A 19026-nucleotide genomic window follows, 5' to 3' on the forward strand; every position below is an offset into this window, starting at 1 on the left:
CTCGCAAATCCTAGCCTCATAGAGAACTTTTTCTTCTTTTAGCTACTGTCTTCCTAAAATAAAAGTCTCTGTGGAAAGCAATGGAAGAAACCTCATATTTTTTTGGGGGTTGTCATTTTATGTAACTTACAATAATGACTACGGCTAGTCTTATACAAGATGTAAAGGATTTGGGGGAGGGAATCCAGTGTGCATTTAGGGGAAGATGGTGATGTAGATAGCTTATTTCAGGAGGCTGGGGAGTGTTGAGTGCTTAAATATATGCTTCTCAAATTTAATGGGCATACAAATTACCTGGCGGTATTATTAAAATATAGCCTCTAATTCAGTAGTTTTGGGATGGGTCCATGGATAGCACTTTGGTTAGTTCCCCTTGGGACTCCCTTTTCCCCTCAGAGAAGTGTAGAGGGTTGGGGTATTGGGCTTAAGAGGAGTTCCAGACTGTAACCATAGCTACATGTAACTGCCCTCTGGAAGTGATCTGTTAGCGACTGGAGAAGAAAGGGATCCCTGGGATCCTTTTCAGCTTTACTATTCTGATTTGGGGTTCTGAGATTCCAAGAAGGGGGACTTTTGGGAGTCACAGACCTCCATGGGAATAATGAAAGCTGTGTACCTTCTTTCCGCACAAATGCAGGCCCATCTTTAATTCTGCAAACCACTTTAGCCCCCGTGGGCCCGCCACCCTCGTCCAAGACAGCCGTCTGCTTCACAGGTCGCGCACCCGGAGCCGGGCGGTTCTTCAGCTCAGCATCTGGCGCGGGCTGCGCGTCGGGCTCGGGCGGGGGCGTATCAGGAGGCGTGTCCAGGGCGTGTCGGAGGCGGAGCCAAGGCGGGGGCAAGCCGCGCCCCTCGGCCGTGCGAGAGGCCGAGCTTGCTGCATTGCAGCCGCCGGGGCGCCGCTCGGCTCCTCACTCCCAACAATGGCGGCTCCGAGCCCGAGCGGCGGCGGCGGCTCCGGGGGCGGCAGCGGCAGCGGCACCCCGGGCCCAGTAGGGTCCCCGGCGCCGGGCCACCCGGCCGTCAGCAGCATGCAGGGTAAGGAACGCGGCCGCGCCGAGACCCCAGCCCCCTAGCGCGGCAACCCGCGTCGTCGCGGCCTGCCCCAGCGGACGCCCCCGGACCCGGCTGAGGAAGCCAGGGCAGCCGCCGGCTTCTCCCTCTCTCCCTCCCAGGTTTCCCGCCCCGCTCCTGGCCGCCTCCGGCCCAGCTTGGATCCGGGCTCCGGCCCGCATAGGCCCCGGCCGCGGCCTCTGTCTGCGCTTGGCCCCTTGGCCCTACCGGGCTCTCAGCCGGCCCGCGGGGCCCACCTGGTCCGGGACCGCCCCCGCGGCCGTCCCCATCGCCCCCGCCGCTTACCTGGCGCCCGCCCGGCCCCCGTTTCCGGGAACGCGCCGGCTCGGGGCTGCGGCGGGGCGGGAGGGGCGTCGGGCCTGCCTCCTGGTCCCTGACGCCGCTCAGGTAGGCGGCAGAGACAGCGGCCCCGGCCGGCGCCCCTCGGCCCCGCCGCCGCAGTGGGCCCCGCTCAGGGCCATCTTGGCTGTCGCCGGGCACAGCTGGAGCCGGACCACTGAGCTGACCTCGGGCTCCGGGGGCCTCTTGGAACCTGCGTTTTCAAACTTTTGCAGGGTTTCTGTGCGCTGGAAGGGATGGGGTGGGGGGCGGGTTGCCCAGGCCTGTGCCACCTGTAAGGTAGGTAGGTAGGCTGCCATTGGCCTGGGAGAGGCATTTTGTTCCAGGCCAGGGATTTCTGTGTTAGCATTGCATGCAGGAAGAAAAAAAAAAAAAAGAGGACTGAATTTGGTTTAAATGGAGAGATACAGGAAATAGACAGGGGTCAAAGTGATACTGTAGTGTCTGGACATTTGAGGCAGCTCTGCTAATTAATGACTTTCCCCACTGGGAATGCTTATTAGCTCTGTATGGCTTTTGACAGGGGGTGTTGTGAAAATACCAGGCCAGGCCCGAGCCTGTTAGGGACCATTTCCTTAAATTTACTGGGGAATTTTGAGTAGTAATGCTATTTTTAAAACAGGGAATCTCAGAAATCTCTTGACAACTTTAGCAAACTGCTTGAGTTGAATTATTAACAGAATAAGGGTTGGGGTACCCTTGGTAGTCAATGTGACCATGGTTACTTTTTGATTCCATTTTTAAAGGGCTTCTAGCATTTAGTTAGGTTCAACAGACATTTATTCAATATTTCATGTTTATAGAGCATGCCATAATTCAGGAAGAAGAGACAAGATTTTATTTATCTTTACATCCCTGTCACTCTCCCCATGAAATAATTTTAATATACATAAAAACCAGTGATAGATATATAGACAGAATGATGTCAGAGCTTAGAGGACACTTTCTGTGCAGGTCCTAAGATAATTCATTCAAATTGAGTTAGTTATTGGATGCCTACTGTGTTGCACAGCACATTATACTGATGAAGTATAAGATTGACTTCCTGACTGTACAGCTTTACAATCTAGGTGGTGGTGGTGGGGGGAAATGAAATGGCAAAATGACAATTTAGGATTGTATTTCTTGTTCCAGATGGGTGACTTATAAAGCTTATAAAAACAAAGTGGTTTGTTTGTTTGTTTTATTGGTGGAGAGGCTGACAGTTTGAAATAGCTGGATACAGTGTTTTTTTTTTTTTTGGTTCAAAAAATATTTATTGAGCATCTGCATAAAACGCTCATGCTGAGTTTATAGAGACTTGAACAGTCTCTAACTGTCCTCATGGAGGTTATCCCCCTGTGAAGATGGGGGAGGGAAGGCTATTTAGCTAAACATGAAAAATTACTAGTTGGGAAAGTAATAAAGGTAACAAGCTGGGTTTCGCGATAGAAGATAATAGGGGGCAGTCCGCTTGGTAAGATGGTCAGAGGCGGCTTGTCTGGAAAGCTAACCCTCTTTTACCTGAAGACGGTTCTAGGCAGAGGGAACAGTGTGTATGAAGGTTCCAAAGCAGGGAAGAGCTTGGAGTGTTCTAGGAACTCCTAAGGCAGTGGTTAGGACTTTTTCTGATGCTCTCCGTTCTCCTCAGCCCTTGTATGTTGATATCCAGTTAACTAAACTTTCTAATAAGCAGAAGCCATTTTAGAAGGAAAAAGGACCTAAGACCTCTCTATGAATTATTGTCGAATTTTCTTTTTTATCAATATTGTGTCTAGTCTTGATTGATTCAGGAATGTGTTATATCTTGTTCTTGAAATTTTTTTTGTTAGTCAGAATGAAGTGCTTGAAATTCTCAGGATGTTGTCTAGCACAGTCTGAGTTATAAAGCTTGAACTTAAAGCAGCAATTTAGGATCTTTCTTTTTGGTTTGTTTTGTTCTGTATCTTAATTGTGAGGCCCTTGAAGAGGAAATCTTATAAGAACCCAAAAAGAAAGATTCCCATCCAATTGTATGGGAGTCATACCTCCCATACTAGACTTCATCTACCAAGGATCTTCTTTTGTTTTAGATCAGACTTCACAGAGTGGGCCTTAGAAGATGTTTGATGTACTTCCATTCCTTCTCCCCCAATCTAGTTATACTTGCCACTCAAAAAACTTCCTTTCTGGGAGTTGTTAATGACCATGCTCTTTGAAACTGCAGGATTCAGTTGTGGAACATAAGGAATGTTTCATGCAGTAGACATTGGACATCCTCTTATGTGGTAAGCACTGTGGTGGGCACTGGATAACCTTGAATACTTTTTTTTTTTTTTTTTTTTTTTTTTTGAGATGGAGTCTCGCTCTGTCGCCCAGGCTGGAGTGCAGTGGCGCTATCTCGGCTCACTGCAAGCTCCGCCTCCCGGGTTCACGCCATTCTCCTGCCTCAGCCTCTCCGAGTAGCTGGGACTACAGGCGCCCGCCACCACGCCCGGCTAATTTTTTGTATTTTTAGTAGAGACGGGGTTTCACCATGGTCTCGATCTCCTGACCTCGTGATCCGCCCGCCTCGGCCTCCCAAAGTGCTGGGATTACAAGCATGAGCCACCGCGCCCGGCCCCTTGAATACTTTTTCATGGCTTCATGTTTATGGCCCAAGAGTGTTCCAGGCTGGGCAATATTGTTTTCTTAATATAATGCTTAAGAACCAGGCCGGGCGCGGTGGCTCACGCTTGTAATCCCAGCACTTTGGGAGGCCGAGGCGGGCGGATCACGAGGTCAGGAGATCGAGACCACGGTGAAACCCCGTCTGTACTAAAAATACAAAAAAATTAGCCGGGCGTGGTGGCGGGCGCCTGTAGTCCCAGCTACTCGGAGAGGCTGAGGCAGGAGAATGGCGTGAACCCGGGAGGCGGAGCTTGCAGTGAGCCGAGATTGCGCCACTGCACTCCAGCCTGGGCGACAGAGCGAGACTCCGTCTCAAAAAAAAAAAAAAAAAAAAAAAGACCAGAGCTCTGGAGTCCTGGGTTTGAATCTCTTGGCCAGGATTTAGGTATGCGTTTTGTGACCAGGGGCAATGAACTTGGCCTTTCGAAGCCTCAGTTTCTCACTTGGAAAGTAGGAATAACGCTTACCTCCCCAGTGGCTTTGAGAATGCATGTAAGCCTGGGACCTGGCATGTAGTAAGGATGCAATACACATTAGCCATCGTTGTTAATAGCGACAATATTGGTGTGGTCTCATTAATGGTCCCTTTTATTATTGGTAAATGAGTCCCTAACCTCTCATTATTTACCACACAATTTCTTTAGCTTCATATTACTAGGTCCCACTGTTCTCTCTAGCCTGTTGATCTCCTCACTTTTCATTACTGAGCAGTCCTTTCAGAGTATCCTAGATGAGATTTTATTCTACTTCAAACTCCGGATCTGTTTTTTTCTGGATCTGAGGATTCTCAAATGAATTACAGTGTGAACGATATGAAACAGAAGTCTAGCTATCAATTTGCTCTACTCATTTTTTTCATAGGGGATGGTAGATGGTTGGAATGGGATTTATAGTGAATTTGATTATAATAGTAATCAACAGACGTAGTTTTGGTTGCATGTTTATACTAACAGTTATGGCTTCTAATCTAGCCATTGTTGCCACTGTCCCTCAGAAAATAGGGAATAGCTGCTAGTTTTGTTATTACTCAATAGATTTGAGTGTTTTCACTCATTCTGACTCATTTTTTTTTTCATGTTCATTCACAAACACACCCAACCTTTATAAGTTGAGTAGTTCTTAGGCTTTGGTTCTTTGATGACTAAAGCTGACAAAATGTAGATCTGTTTGCCAAGTTAGGTAAGTGGTTTTATGAAAGTATATTTGGCATTAGGATGAGTTTGCATTTGACAGAGGAAACAATACTCAAATGAACTACTCTGAGAAATGTTTTTATTCTTAATGTTTCATCAATAATTTGTTAATGTAGATAGATTTAATAGGAAAATTTCTTGCATATTAGGGCCTCATTCTGTGGAAAAGTATTATTCTTTAGTCCAAGAAATTTTAGTCAACCTAAAGTAAGGAATTGACTTGTAACATTCAAGAACCTTGCCGTGGCTTGGGCTTTCTCTTGTGGCAAATCTAAAGCCTTGTGACTTTAGCTGGGTTAGTGTGAATCCTGTAAAGAGAAGATCCCGTTATACCAGGTAATTAATCTTAGATATGTATAGCAAATAGTACTAGATAGTATCATGGTTGGCATGTTAGAGAATACCATATTCTGATTAATAGAGCTTGCCAGTTAGATGAGAATTCAACAGCTTCTATAATGAAATTGCATAGGCAAGATGATTCCTTTTCCAGTAGTAGCAGCTAGCGTTCCCATAGCATGTAGTAATGTTTAAGAAACAAAAGGATGTTGAAGTGGAAAGAGCACTGGACTTAGACCCAGAAAACCATGGTTAAGGTAACTGCTCTGCTGTTTACAAACACTGATTTTAGGGAAATTACCTAACTTTTCTGAACTCTCTGTTCAGAAATTTCTCATCTGTTAAAATAGGGATAATGCCTAACCTGTAGGGCCATTGTAAGAATCACATTCTTAATGCATGTGAAAGTGCTTTGAAAATTATAGAATATCAATGAGTATATACAGATTGTTATTAGACATGATTATTTGCCTGCTGTAGTTACTAGTCACTTAAAATGTAATAGATTTCAAAGATCTCTTAGCTGAGAAATGTCAGTTTTCAATAGATGTTTTCTTAAAATGGTTAGAATAGAATCTATAATTGATTCGGAAAAACATTGAGCCATTTGTAAAATACTTGTTACAAGAAATAGTTAGAAAGTATATGTTGTAGGTGCCTCTGATTCTCTTAAAGTGCTGATTTAGGCAGTTTTTTTCCTTCTTCTTCTTAGGTGTTAATATAGGTATACAACAGAAAACTTTGGGACCAGTCGAGTCCTTAGCTACTTACCCTTAGCTGAGCATTTTTATATATCAGTTTAAGTAAAAAGATGATAGCTTGATTCTGCTTTAGAAAACACAGCCAGTACTTTAAAATGTAATGAAGTATATCTGTTAAGAAAAAGTTAAGAGATTTAAAATCAATGTAGTTATTTCTCCCAAAAATATTTGAATATAAAATGTGTATGAAATGTCCTGCTTTTGATTTTATCTGTTTTTACTAATTAGTCTGGTTTTCGAGAACCATGGGAGACCTTTATCTTAATTTTAAAGAACTGAATTGTTCAGACAGTGAAGAATTTCAAACCCCAGAACTGCTTGCCCTTCCCAATGTGTTGCATAACATTTCTTTTACTGTTTAACATAACTTCATACAAGTTCACCTCAGCAAATTAGTCCCCCCTCAAAGCTCAGACTGCATTTCTTCTTATGTTCCCTTAAAAATTAGAGCAACCCTAGTATTAAAGTAAAAAAGTGGAAAAACATCTCACCTCACTTTTAGAATACATATTTTCTCACATTTTCCTTTAAAATACCTTACTAGCCTGAATGTGTGCTGAAACTTGTTTCAGATGGGGTATAGTTAACCCTGTATTTTGAGTTGTTTTCTTTTTTAGTAAATTTTTTTTCTTTCACTAATTTGAGAAGCTGGATTGATGTGAGCCCACAGAGTTTCCTTATTTTTAGGGGTCTGGATATCATAATCCTGACTCTATTCTACGTAACCCAGGTCAGTCTCCTTTGTAGTCTCTAGGAAATGGAGATGGCTCCAATGATACAACCTGAGAAACTTTAATTGAGGCTTAAAAAAGAAAGGGAAGCTAACAGTTAACAACTTTTTTCACTGTTCCTACCTAATTTGATGCTCACAACCATCCTTTAAAGGTAAGTGGGCATAGTCCCCTTCATAGATGAGGGGGTAGACATTTATTTGTTCCGGTAGAGGTGGATTTTAACCACCTGTGTGACTGGTAGCCTTTGCTCCTCTTACTACTCTACTGCATGGTTCTCTGAGCCTCTTTAAGTCATTTCGGCCATTCAGGTCTGAAGGAAGAATCTTTGCCAGAAGTGATGCAGATTCAGGAATAGAGGAGAGAGATTATTTTAGGTTTCAGTCAGGAGGCGGAAGCTCTAAGCAACCAACCACCTTTTGAGATGATTTTCGAGCCTTGGTGCTCCAAGAATGGTGCACTTTGTTACAATGTTCTAAACTTGCTGGAGGGTTTACAGTGGCATTTTGAATCTGGAGACATTTCGATTGGGAATCTCCAAGTAAGTAGAAGACTTTAATTAGAGGAAACCAGTACAGATTTGAAAGGTAATAGAATCCTTTTAACACTATATATAAAAGGAACTCATTTGGCATAAAATTTAACAAATGTTGTCGTTCTGGCTAAATTTGTCATCTGGGCAAATTACTATTTTTGCTAGTGGATGTGGGTTAGCTTCTAGCTGTTTCCTCCCAACTCCAGAAAATCTTCAGGTGTCTCTTCACGCTTTGTAAGTTTGGGAGCTTAATGTATACTTACATTAATAGAAAGTATTCAAGTCGTAAGATTGGCCTTGGTTGTAGCTACACAGTGAAAGGGAGATGATTAGCCAGTAGTTTACACAACTCAAGGTGGGCCTTTTGAATGAAGAAAACAGTTACATTGTATGCAGGTTGGTTCTTTAAGAACAACACATTATTCTCCACCATGGAGAACGAGGATTAAAATGGACATCACAGCAGCTTTTTCAAGCTATATTGTATTTCATCTTACCCAAAATTGCTCAAACATTGAAAAACGAGGAATCAAGAAAAGTGTTGCCAGACATATATATCTGAACATACACACACACACACACACACACACACACACACCAAATTGTTCAAACATTTAAAAAAAGGAATCAAGCAAAGTGTTACGAGACATATATATCTGAGATATATATATATATGTCAGATGTATATATATCTGACATGCCTATGTCTATTTATTGCCTGGCTTTGCTAAAGAAATCAGTGACATTAAGGAGCTCCCCTGATGATTTTGGCAGTTTCCCTGGTATCTAGTTATGTGCCTGTCATGGGGAAGCATCCATCTTTTTGGGGTTGTTAGAGTCCTCAGGATACCAGGCTGTGCCTAGGAAGGGTTGTGGCAGAGGTGTAGAGGGTGGGGTGGGGATCCCCAGGGCTGTTTGGAGTCCTTCCCTTTTAATTCTCTCAAGGTGACTGTGAATGAAAGGAGAAAGACTGGTTTTGTGTAGGTTAAGCTGGTCTGGTGAGCACCAGAAAGATAGGGAAGGTGCCATAATCGTTGCTCCCATTAGGGAGAGAACAGGAATAATAGTGCCTGTGATAATAATAACCTGCTTTAGTCCAGGCTTTTGGTTGGACATTTTAGGTATATTTTTCCATTTAATCATCACAAAGCTCTTTTGGGCATTATTTATTTTTCACAAGTGAGGAAATTGAGGCTCATAGAAGTTAGATACTTGCCCAAAGGAACATAATTGTAAGTTACTGTCTCAGTATACTGTGCTTCATTAAACAGGCTTGAGAAGGTAATGTGGCATTTAGTTTTGTGGCCAAGGAATAAATAAGGTGGTCATTGCCCAAAGAGAAAAAGAGCTGGCATTATGAGGAGGACAAGATCTTGAATTAAAAAAGTGTGGAAAGGATTTGATTAGTATTTTATCAACTCCTGACTGGTGGATGATTCTAACAACCTGGAATTGCTAACTTAGGGTGGCTCCCTTTTGATAGTTTCAGAAATTTGAAGTAAGGAAATCTAAAAGAAATAAACCAGCAGGAAATAAATCTTGGGGAACTTGCTCTGAGTACAATGAAAATACAAATTTAGGGTAGGTTTAGATAATGCCTTACATGTTAGAGCCATAATGATATACTATGGGTAGCTGGGGTTTAAGGCACATGCCAGAAATTTGAAGTTGGAAGTTTGAAGGTGTCAGACAAGTAGACCCTTCATGCTTGTGACAGAGGAAAGACTTTGTAGCACGGTCTTATGGGCATGACCAGTAAGGCAGCTCTGATTTTCTTTACATTAGTGTGGGTTCATATTGTAGTTCATAATGCACTTTCAGCAGTGCAAAAATCCAGAATGTCCAGGGAATCAGAAGCAACTACTGAGGAGATAGGAAACCACTTATGTCCCGCGCCACACCCTCTCTAATTTATATTATCAACCTAGAGGAATGGGAATGGAGATAACTACAAAACCCCGTAATGGCCATTACACAAGCAAAATTAGATTTAGGCACACTGTTTTCAAACCCTTAATATAATATTCTTTATTTAAAAATGACAAAACTAGGACTCAAGTGAAATGACTTCAATTTCACAGTTGGAACTAGAACTCTGGTCTCCTAACACACTTCATTTTGTTTTTTACTTTATCAGATACTATTTGCTTTTTGTTTTATAAACACTTACACATCCTAAGCAGCCGCTTACCTCACTGTATTTGGTAAGAACAGTAAATCGTAGATTTCAAGTTATGGCCACATAAAAGATCTTAAAATTGAGGTAAGAGGGTGAGAATGAGGGGCAAATGTGGGAACGAGGGTAGGAGAGACGTAGAGAGAAAAAGGAGGAGGAAAAACCCTCATGTAGCTTTATTTGTTTTATAGGCTTACTAGCATTCTGTCCTATGCATTTTGATATTGATTCATCAATATCAAGAATTAAGAATTTAAATTCTTAAATAAATATTATTCTTGATATTTACTCTAAGATTTAATTAAACTTGCCTGGGGCCAGGAAAAATGAAAAAGACTCAAATTTACCCCTACTTGTAATGGGGAAAATTTAAATGGAGGATCGTGTCAAATTAAGCCCTAGGGTACAGATAGTTCACCCAGATATAAAAAAGTGAGGCACACAAGATTTAAAATGTAGCCAGTTACTATCAACAGGTTCAATGGATTATCTAGTACCTCCAGGGACAGGACTTAAAGTAAGTGAATGGGAAGTCAGAATTTCGGAGACAAGGGAGACTTCAAAAATTGAACATATTGGCCAGGTGAGATGGCTTATGCCTATAATCCCATAACTTTGGGAGGCCGAGGCAGGAGGATTGTTTGAGACTAGCCGGGGCAACATGTTGGGACTCCATCTCTACAAAAACAAAAAACCCCCAAAATTAGCCAGACATAGTGGCTTGCACCTGCTGAGATGAGAGGATTGCTTGAGCCCAGGAGTTTGAGGCTGCAGTGAACTATGATCATGCCACTGCACTCCAGCATGGGCGACAGCAAGACCCTGTCTCTAAAAAAAAAAAAAAAAAAGAAAAATTGAACATATGTGAGTGAATACTAATGAATATTATAGCATAACTAAGAACTTGCATTTTGTAAAGTTGAGGATATTGGAAGTTTTCCTCACTTTTCCTTCCCACCATCTTTCTCTTGTACAAGATTGTTGCTTGTCCCCTTTGCCCATCCTTACCCTTTGAGTATGAGCTAGTGGAGCTATTTGGTACTTTCCCAAATCTGTACTGTAAGCACTAACTTTCTGACTTTTGCAGGTCTTAGAGGTTTAGACAGACAGACTAAAATGCTTCTTACCTAATTTAATTGATAATGTTAAGAAAGTTATAGAATTGCTAAAGAAAAGGTGAGCCAGTGTGTTCTAGTTAATTTAGCCGTTGCCTGTTAGTGGGCTCTGGGCGAGTTACCAAGTATTTTCTTAGTGAGAAATAATGCGGAGAGATGGATGTTTGGATGAGACCCCAGAATTCGTTCACCTGGTCACTTCATAATTAGATACAAAGAACGAGTCTATACTTACGCTTTGGACATTTTAATCCCCTTCCCACCTCCTTTGTAGCTACTTATATAGATTTTGTACTGGTGACAGAACTTCAGGTTTGGAGAATTTTTTAGCACTTAAACTGGCGCTTAGCTTTTAATGTGTTAGAGCAATCATTGGTGACATTCTATCATCCTCAGTCACATATACCTTAAAATTTTTAATATACACTTATTAAGCAGTGTAACTTTTTTTTTTACACAACCTTACAGACAGATCCAACTGATTTCTTTTTCATATACCTTACAAATTTGTTTTCTTGCTCCTTTCACCCATCCATATTACTATTTTGTTCACCTCTTCTCTCACCTTTTCACCTCTTTCTTTTTGCTACCTAGTAACAGTCAATCAGGGTATTTTGCTTTAAAGTTGTTTGTTTCCCAGCCTCCTCTCCAGTTGTAGTAGAAGGTGAGTTTTACCTTCCGTTTTCCAGTGGGATGCGGGGAAGACTTGCCTGCTGCTTCCAGAGAACCCTTTTCTTCCTGAATGTACTCAGCTCACTTTGTGTGGTAGGAGGCCAGTGGCTTTTAGTTGCTTAGGCTTAGAAGACCCATACATCTCTGTTTTTCTTTCTGAATTCTGTTCCCACTGCACATTTGGTGGGGCAGCATATTGACCTTCAGTGGTAGAGAGACCAGGGTCAGACCTTCTAGGTTTGCCCTAGTACTTCTTTCCCATGAAGTCTCCATTCTCACTTCTTCCTGCATTGTCATTTGTGTGATAAGGTAGTCAGCAGTGGATTACTTCGGTGGTGCACCAAAGGCACTTTCATGTCAAAGTAGCTACATTAGCATTTTTCAGTTTTTGTACTTTATAGATGGTATCTTCTTAGAATCCTAAGAATTTTGATAACTGGATAGGAAAGACTACTTAACTATCCTTTCTTCAGTCCTGGCTCTTTTTTCTGCATGTTTTGATTGAAATTTGTTTAAACACAAAGTTATTGTAAGCTTACTTCCTTCATTTTGTTCCCCAAAACAGTAATAAACACAAGCATAGATGGACCACTAACAAAACCAGATATCCATCCATTCACTAAACTAGGGTGAAAGAATATTTTGTGAAGGCTTTTGTTTTAATTGGCTTACTTTACTTGGTGCATCTTATTAAAAATTATATCTGTATACAGTGTATACATAAGGTGTAACCAGATCCAACAGGATTTAGAAATGTGTTTAGGGTTCTAAGGGGGAATTCACAGGTTTTCTTCTTCCAACTTCTAAAGTACTTGGCTTTCTCATTCCTAGGGACACTATCTATTTTTCAGGCCTATTTTAGAAGAATTTCAGCCCCTCTTCAGCAGTTCATTGTCTTATTGTTTGAAGTTAGCTAATTTACTAGGAAATGTTTTATGTGTGTGTAAGTTTCACAATTTATGAACTGCTAAAACTTTTGCATCATAGATGGTAATTAATCATGGGTAACTCTAAATCAGTAATTTAAGTTAGTTAAGTAACTCATATTCTGTATTTGTAGGTTGAAAACATTGAAAAAATGGACAGAACTATCTTAAAGGTCACTGTTAACTTCTAAGGGCTTATAGTTCTTTTTATTAAATATATATGAAAAATAAAGATTAAGACTGCAACACAGTTTAAACTTGATTTCAGTTTCATGTAATGTATTACATCTACATCTGACAGAGCTGAGTTTTTAAAGAAAGCTCATGTATTATTGTTGTCTCTGGTGGGGGTAATGTGATTTGACCTGTTCTTGAATTCGTTTTATTCAAAATTTAATATAAAAATGCAATGTCATGTTCCAATTTTGGTTTGTTTGATTTACAGTAAATGAACTGGAACTTATCTTTTTTACTTTAGGCTTTCAGATAAACTTCTGTGAAAAGGCACAAAGTAAGCTACAAATTTTATGATATTATGCTATTTATTTTTTTCATATCCATCTTGGTATTGGGAATGTGTCCACTATTGTTTCAGCTAACCAGCCATGGCAATTTTACATTCAAAGAGCTTCCATTTTTCATTTCTTCTTCCAAATATTAAAAAAAATTATATTCTTGATTGTAAATTGTACTTTTTTCACTTGAAATTGAAATAGCAAAATATATATAGGTATTTAGATGTATATAATATGGAAATATGTATTTAGGTATAGAAAAGTATATATAGGTATTCAGACTTAACCCTAATTTAAATTACAAATAGAAGAGAATTCACTTTTAAGATCGTGGTGCAGAAAGTATAGAGTTATATTCAGACATCTTATGCTTTCAGATTGAATTATTGTAAACCATACATTGAATATATTTTTAATTATTTTCTTTAAAACAAAACTGTGTTTTTCTCCTGCCTCCCTCACCATCCTTATTCTGTATTAGGACACTAGTCTTCATATAATACAAAACAGACTTTCTATATCAAAAAAAGTTATAAACATTGTATTTTATTTATTGAGACAGGGTCCCACTCTGTTGTCCAGGCTGGAGTGCAGTGGTGCAATCATAGCTCACTGCAGCCTTGACTTCCCTCAAGCGATCCTCCTATCTCAGCCTCCTAAGTAACTGGGACTACAGGTGCATGCCACCATGCCTGACTAACTAAACTTTTTTGTAGAGACAGTCTCGCTTTGTTGCCTAGGCTAGTCTTGAACTCCTGGGCTCAAGAGATCCTCCTTTCTTGTCCTCCCAAAATGCCAAAATTACAGGTGTGAGCCACTGTACCTGGCCAAAAAAAAAAAAATGCATTTAAGCTTAAATGTCATCTGTATCAAGTACAGTTAAAAAAATCTCTTCTGAAGGAGACTACTCTCCAGTTAACATAAAAATATACCAAAATGTGATATAGGTCATTTTGTCTTCTGCTTATTTATTCATGAACTGGAGAAGAATGATGCTTTGATATGTATCATTCTTAAGTAAATTGATTCAGAGGCAAAAAAAATTAACCTGGAAAAAACATTTCTGCTATGTTTCAAATTTTTTTGGAATGAGAATGCATAGTTTCCACTGATTGATTGTTATGACTACTTTGAAATGTAGTTAGCAAAAATTTATTTCTTGAATGGTTCACCCACAATGTAACTGTATATAAATAATAGAGATCAAGCAGTTAGACCCTAGGATAAAAGTTTTTTTAATTGGTTCATTACTGTTACGTCTCCCTTGCCTTAAATAACTGACTAAAAGTAATATATGATTTCCTGCTCATAGTGAACCTTTATATACGGTATATATCTATATGTAATGAAGTTACAACTTCTGTTTTATGCTTTTAATTTTGACACATTCACTGTGATAATTTTTAGCTTTGACTTTTAAAAATGTCTGCTTAATATTTAGCATGACAACGTTTAGCTTTTATTTGTATTTTGACCTAAAATCTAATTAATGAAAAAAAAGGCTGTCTTCTATGTTTGTTCATTTTGGAGACAGAGTCTCACTGTGTTTCCCAAGTTGGAGCCCAGCCTCCAATTCCTGGGTTCAAGTGATCTTCCCACCTCAGCCTCCCAAGCAGCTGGGACTACAGGTATATGCCACCACACCCAGCTCATTTTAAAATTTTTTTGTAGAAATGGAATCTTGCTCTGTTGCCCAGGCTGGTCTCAAACTCCTGGCTTTAAGCAGTCTCACTTCAGCCTCCCAGAGTGCTGAGATTACAGGCATGAGCTACCACACCTGGCCTGACGTTTTAAAAATTTTAAGTTGTACTCACATTATTGTTTTTTTATTTAACTTAGTTATATTGTAGATATAAAACAAGTAAAACATTGATTATAGTAAAATTGTATATACAGTGTCTATAAGTAGCTTTGTATGTGGATTAAAAATGCCTTTGAATCTTCTAAATGGCTCTGTTTTTGTCATTATAGAAATGATAGGCTTGCAGTGCGGCCTGCTTAGATACATATGGAAGAATTTAACAATGGAGGCTTGGGACAGCAGAACCTATTAGAACTTAATTATGTGGTGGAGGGGCATATGTATTCCCACTTTGATTATTCACCTTGATTGCCCTCACTGTCTCTTTACACTGTGGCTACCTTCTGCTGGCTTTTCACATCTCTCTTTTTATTTCTGCCTCTTCCCGTTGGAAGGCTCCACTTTATTTTCCAGTTTTGGGATTCAACACAGTTAATTATATACATTCATTCAGGAAATCACATATTGGACACCTAGAAACCATACAGTAAGCAAGATTCTTGGTACAGAAATGAATGGAATAGGCCCCTGCCCTTAGCAAGCTCTTAGTGTAGTGGACTAGAGTTGATCCTACATTGATTACGTAAGTGTTCAACCACTGATGTTACATACTAATTGATTTTTAGCTGGAACCAGGGCGAGGATGGTGCGGGAGTGGATCTGTCCTGGGCACCTTTGCTCCTGCTGTTCTCTCATGAGAGAGAATGAGCATAAAGGGTGCTGCGAGTCTCATGATAACTGCTTTCTTGATTGGACACTATGTCTTAGGGATCCAGCAATGGGGCTACCCTGCTTTGGAGTTAAGCAGATGTGTCTGTGCTGGCTCAGACCTCAGTGAAAGACTCAGGGAATGGGAGTGCACACATCAGGGAGGGGAGCCGGAGACTTGGTAGAGATGGTCAGCCCCAAGTTGACAGTATTTATTTTTGTTCTATCAGTACCTATATTTTAGTATAAGTTCTCAGTTGCTTACATATATTAGCACTTCTTCTAAATCTGGTCCTGTGATTTGCATGACTTAAAAAATTAGAAGTGCAAATTTGTAATGTTTGCAGACAATCTGCTGGTTTGCTCTGGAATATAGACATTAAATTTATGGTAAAAGTGGTCACACATTTCTTTAAAATTGGGTTTGGGCTGGGCATGGTGGCTCATGCCTGTAATCCCAGCACTTTGGGAGGCCACGGCGGGCAGATCACCTGAGGTTGGGAGTTCAAGACCAGCCAGACCAACATGGAGAAACCCCCGCCTGTACTAAAAATACAAAATTAGCTGGGCATGGTGGCACACGCCTGTAATCCCGGCTACTTGGGAGGCTGAGGCAGGAGAATCACTGAACCTGGGAGGCAGAGGTTGCAGTGAGCCGAGATCGTGCCATGGCACTCCAGCCTGGTCAACAAGAGCAAAACTCCGTCTCAAAATAAATAAATAAATAAATAAATAACTCCATATCAAAATAAATAAAATAAAAATAAAGGCTTGAAATCATCAAAGGACTGATTTCTCCACTGTTGGGGCACACTTATTTCTAGAATCTCCACTTTTATTCTAAGGATATTTCAGAATTATCAGATAAGCTTATGTTTAATTTATTAAAAAGAATTATGTATCATACAGTAGTTGTAGGAGGGTATGGGGCAAAGAGCATGGAATTAGATACCATTCAAGTCTGATAAGTCTGAGTACTGGCTGCTTCAAATGCTCAAATCTATCACAAATAAAAAAGATTTTTTGTAAGATGATTCTGATGACTAATGGAAGCTCTGAAGGATTAATTTTTTTCATTGACTTTCACGTAGTTTTTGCTCTTTATATTGCTACGTCACTCTCATTTAATCACTTTATTACAGTTGCCTGTTACAAGTCAGTGGAGTTTTATTGGAGATGTGTGTGTATGTATTTACATGCACAAATAGAGATTACATATTTTATTTGGGAAACAGATTTCTATAGAAATTCAATAAAAATTCACTCTGCTCCTCACAGTCTTCTTTTTATAGATTATAGTTTATGCATTTATTTATTCTTCAGTTTATTTTCCAAATATAAATTTATTTTAGATAAATTAAACTTCAAGTTACATTTATTTAAGACCATAGTGTTATGTTTCCTTTAATACTGTTGGATCATTGAATTTTCCTGAAGTCTGAATGTAAGAATACTTTAGGGAAAAAATATTTTTCCATTTGTAAATGTAGAGTTATACGTGTAGAGGTCCTGCCTTAGAAGGTTGATTAATTTGTCAGTTATTTGAAGATAATGTTTTTGTACATGTAAAGGTATTTATATAATTTATGACCATATCTCATTGACTTAAATGAGCTAACCTGTGAACATAGTTGTTTAGAATACGACTTACTTGCTTTATAAAACCATTTTTTCATTTTTTATTTTTTGAGGAGGGATGAGGATTTGCCTGAAAACATTTTTTTCTCACAAGCTGCCCAACTACGAAAAAAATCATTATTCCGAAACCTCCTGATGTTGATTCCTTGTGAAGGGCAGTTGAGTTGCCCAATGTGTGCCACTCATGACAGAAGCCCCCTGTTTTAGAAACATAATTTTTAAGAAATGCTTTTATGAAGTTGAATTTACCTTAGTGTTGTCAGCATTCTAATTTTTTTTTTTTTCAGATGAGAATCGTGACTCATTTAAAGATCCTTGGGCATAGGGATTTTCCTCAGAAAATGCCTAACCGAATTGTGTGCTAATCAGAGTGATAGTAGCTAGGCATTTGGCAAATACTCTTAATTTATTTTTCACACATTTATTTTTCACACAAAGGTACTTTTTAGCTGTTTATCACTATCCTCCCCCGCCACCTTTTTTTTTTTTTAATTGTAGTATATTATCAGTTCATGGCTGAAGAGTTCTGGAGCTCTAAATATTTTGGGTAGTGTATAGTTTCTGTAGCTTTGTCTTTTACGTTTTTGGTGGCCTTAAAAACTTTGTGCTTTTAAAAAATTGTTTAACTTGGAAGTGTTTGCATAGCAACAGGATATTTATTTAGGAGATTAGATGCTCCAGAGCTATTATTCTGGATGCTACGAATTGAAATTAAAGTGCAGGTGGTGGTGGTTTTTGGTGGCACTGCACACCAGTATATTTGGAGGAAAAAAAGGAGGCATCCTGAAGACTGATTTTATAAGTATCCCTAATTGTTTTTTAAATTGGTAATAATAAAAAGGAAACCATAAAGAGGAAGAAGGACGTTTTGTGAATCTTCCAAGAAATTTGGGAAAGATACTAAGTTTACTGACCTGCTAAGAAGTGTCTGTAAATGATGATGTTATTGGAGTGGACTTTAGGAAAACAGGAAAAGTAAGGAGGAGAGGGAAGGTTAAGTTGTTCTGCATTTAAAACTAAGAACTTAGAAAATTCAGCTGGTTGAATTTCTAATTCCTCATTTTATGTAGCAAAAGTCTGCAGCCAGTGACAAAAATTATATAATTTGGAAATTATTAAATTCAACTGAGTTTGTCAGCAATCCTAAGAAACAAAATGTCATTTACTGCTCTTGGAGGTTTATACAGTTTATATATATAGTTAATGAAGTTAGTTGAAAAATGAGACTTTTGTAGGATTAGCCGTAAGCCAGACTAACATCTAATATTCATTACTATTTGTGGGGACCATGATAAATTGTCAGTGGGAAGTCCATCTGCTTGGAAAAAAGTTTATACTAGTTAAAGCCCAGGAATTGTAGAAGTAGAAGTAATATATTCCAGAGTCAGGATTCACCTATTCCTCTCATACTTTATGCTTATACCTTATACCATTCCAAAGGGAATGTTGCTTAGTTGTCTTTGACCTTGGAAGTGGTGGGAACATGACTTTGTCCTGAAAATGCTTTTTGTTGCTAGGAGAAGGAAGGTTTCTAACAGCTATTGCACCTTAAAATAATTTGGGGATGCTTAATATGTGACATTTTTGATAAGAAAATAATTAAATAGTGACTTTCCCACTTCACAGAAAGTTTTCGTTTATATGCCACTTGAACTTTACTACTAGCAACAAAGGGATGTTGACAAAACTTTCAGAGTTGAACAGATACAGAGTAGAAATGATATGGAACGCTTCCAGAGAGTATTCCCAACTGATTCCAGTTAAAGTGGTTTTCAATTTAGCTCATACATTTAGGGTGATGGTTTTCAGATAAGGTGTAGTAAATATTTGGATTGTCACTACATGGTTTTATGAGATCCGAATCTAGGCAAAAAT

At 39.5% G+C, this 19026-nt stretch overlaps 1 protein-coding gene across 3 annotated transcripts in view; it reads left to right on the plus strand.

The window, feature by feature from the left end:
• The first annotated feature begins 700 nt into the window (after nucleotides 1-700).
• The window catches only part of MAP2K4 (mitogen-activated protein kinase kinase 4), a 125371-nt gene continuing 107045 nt past the window's right edge, over nucleotides 701-19026 (plus strand). Inside the window, exons 1-2 of one of the 3 annotated variants that reach the window (XM_058431624.1) lie at nucleotides 701-1038; nucleotides 12968-13000. In XM_058431624.1, the coding sequence (XP_058287607.1) occupies nucleotides 924-1038; nucleotides 12968-13000 (148 nt within the window). In that variant the 5' untranslated portion in view covers nucleotides 701-923. The remainder of the gene's footprint in view (nucleotides 1039-12967; nucleotides 13001-19026) is intronic. The other 2 variants (XM_032139763.2, XM_032139762.2) reach the window with 2 other exon arrangements.

The sequence above is a fragment of the Hylobates moloch genome, unplaced genomic scaffold (assembly GCF_009828535.3).
Source record: "Hylobates moloch isolate HMO894 unplaced genomic scaffold, HMol_V3 SCAFFOLD_19, whole genome shotgun sequence".
Classification (NCBI taxonomy): domain Eukaryota; kingdom Metazoa; phylum Chordata; class Mammalia; order Primates; family Hylobatidae; genus Hylobates; species Hylobates moloch.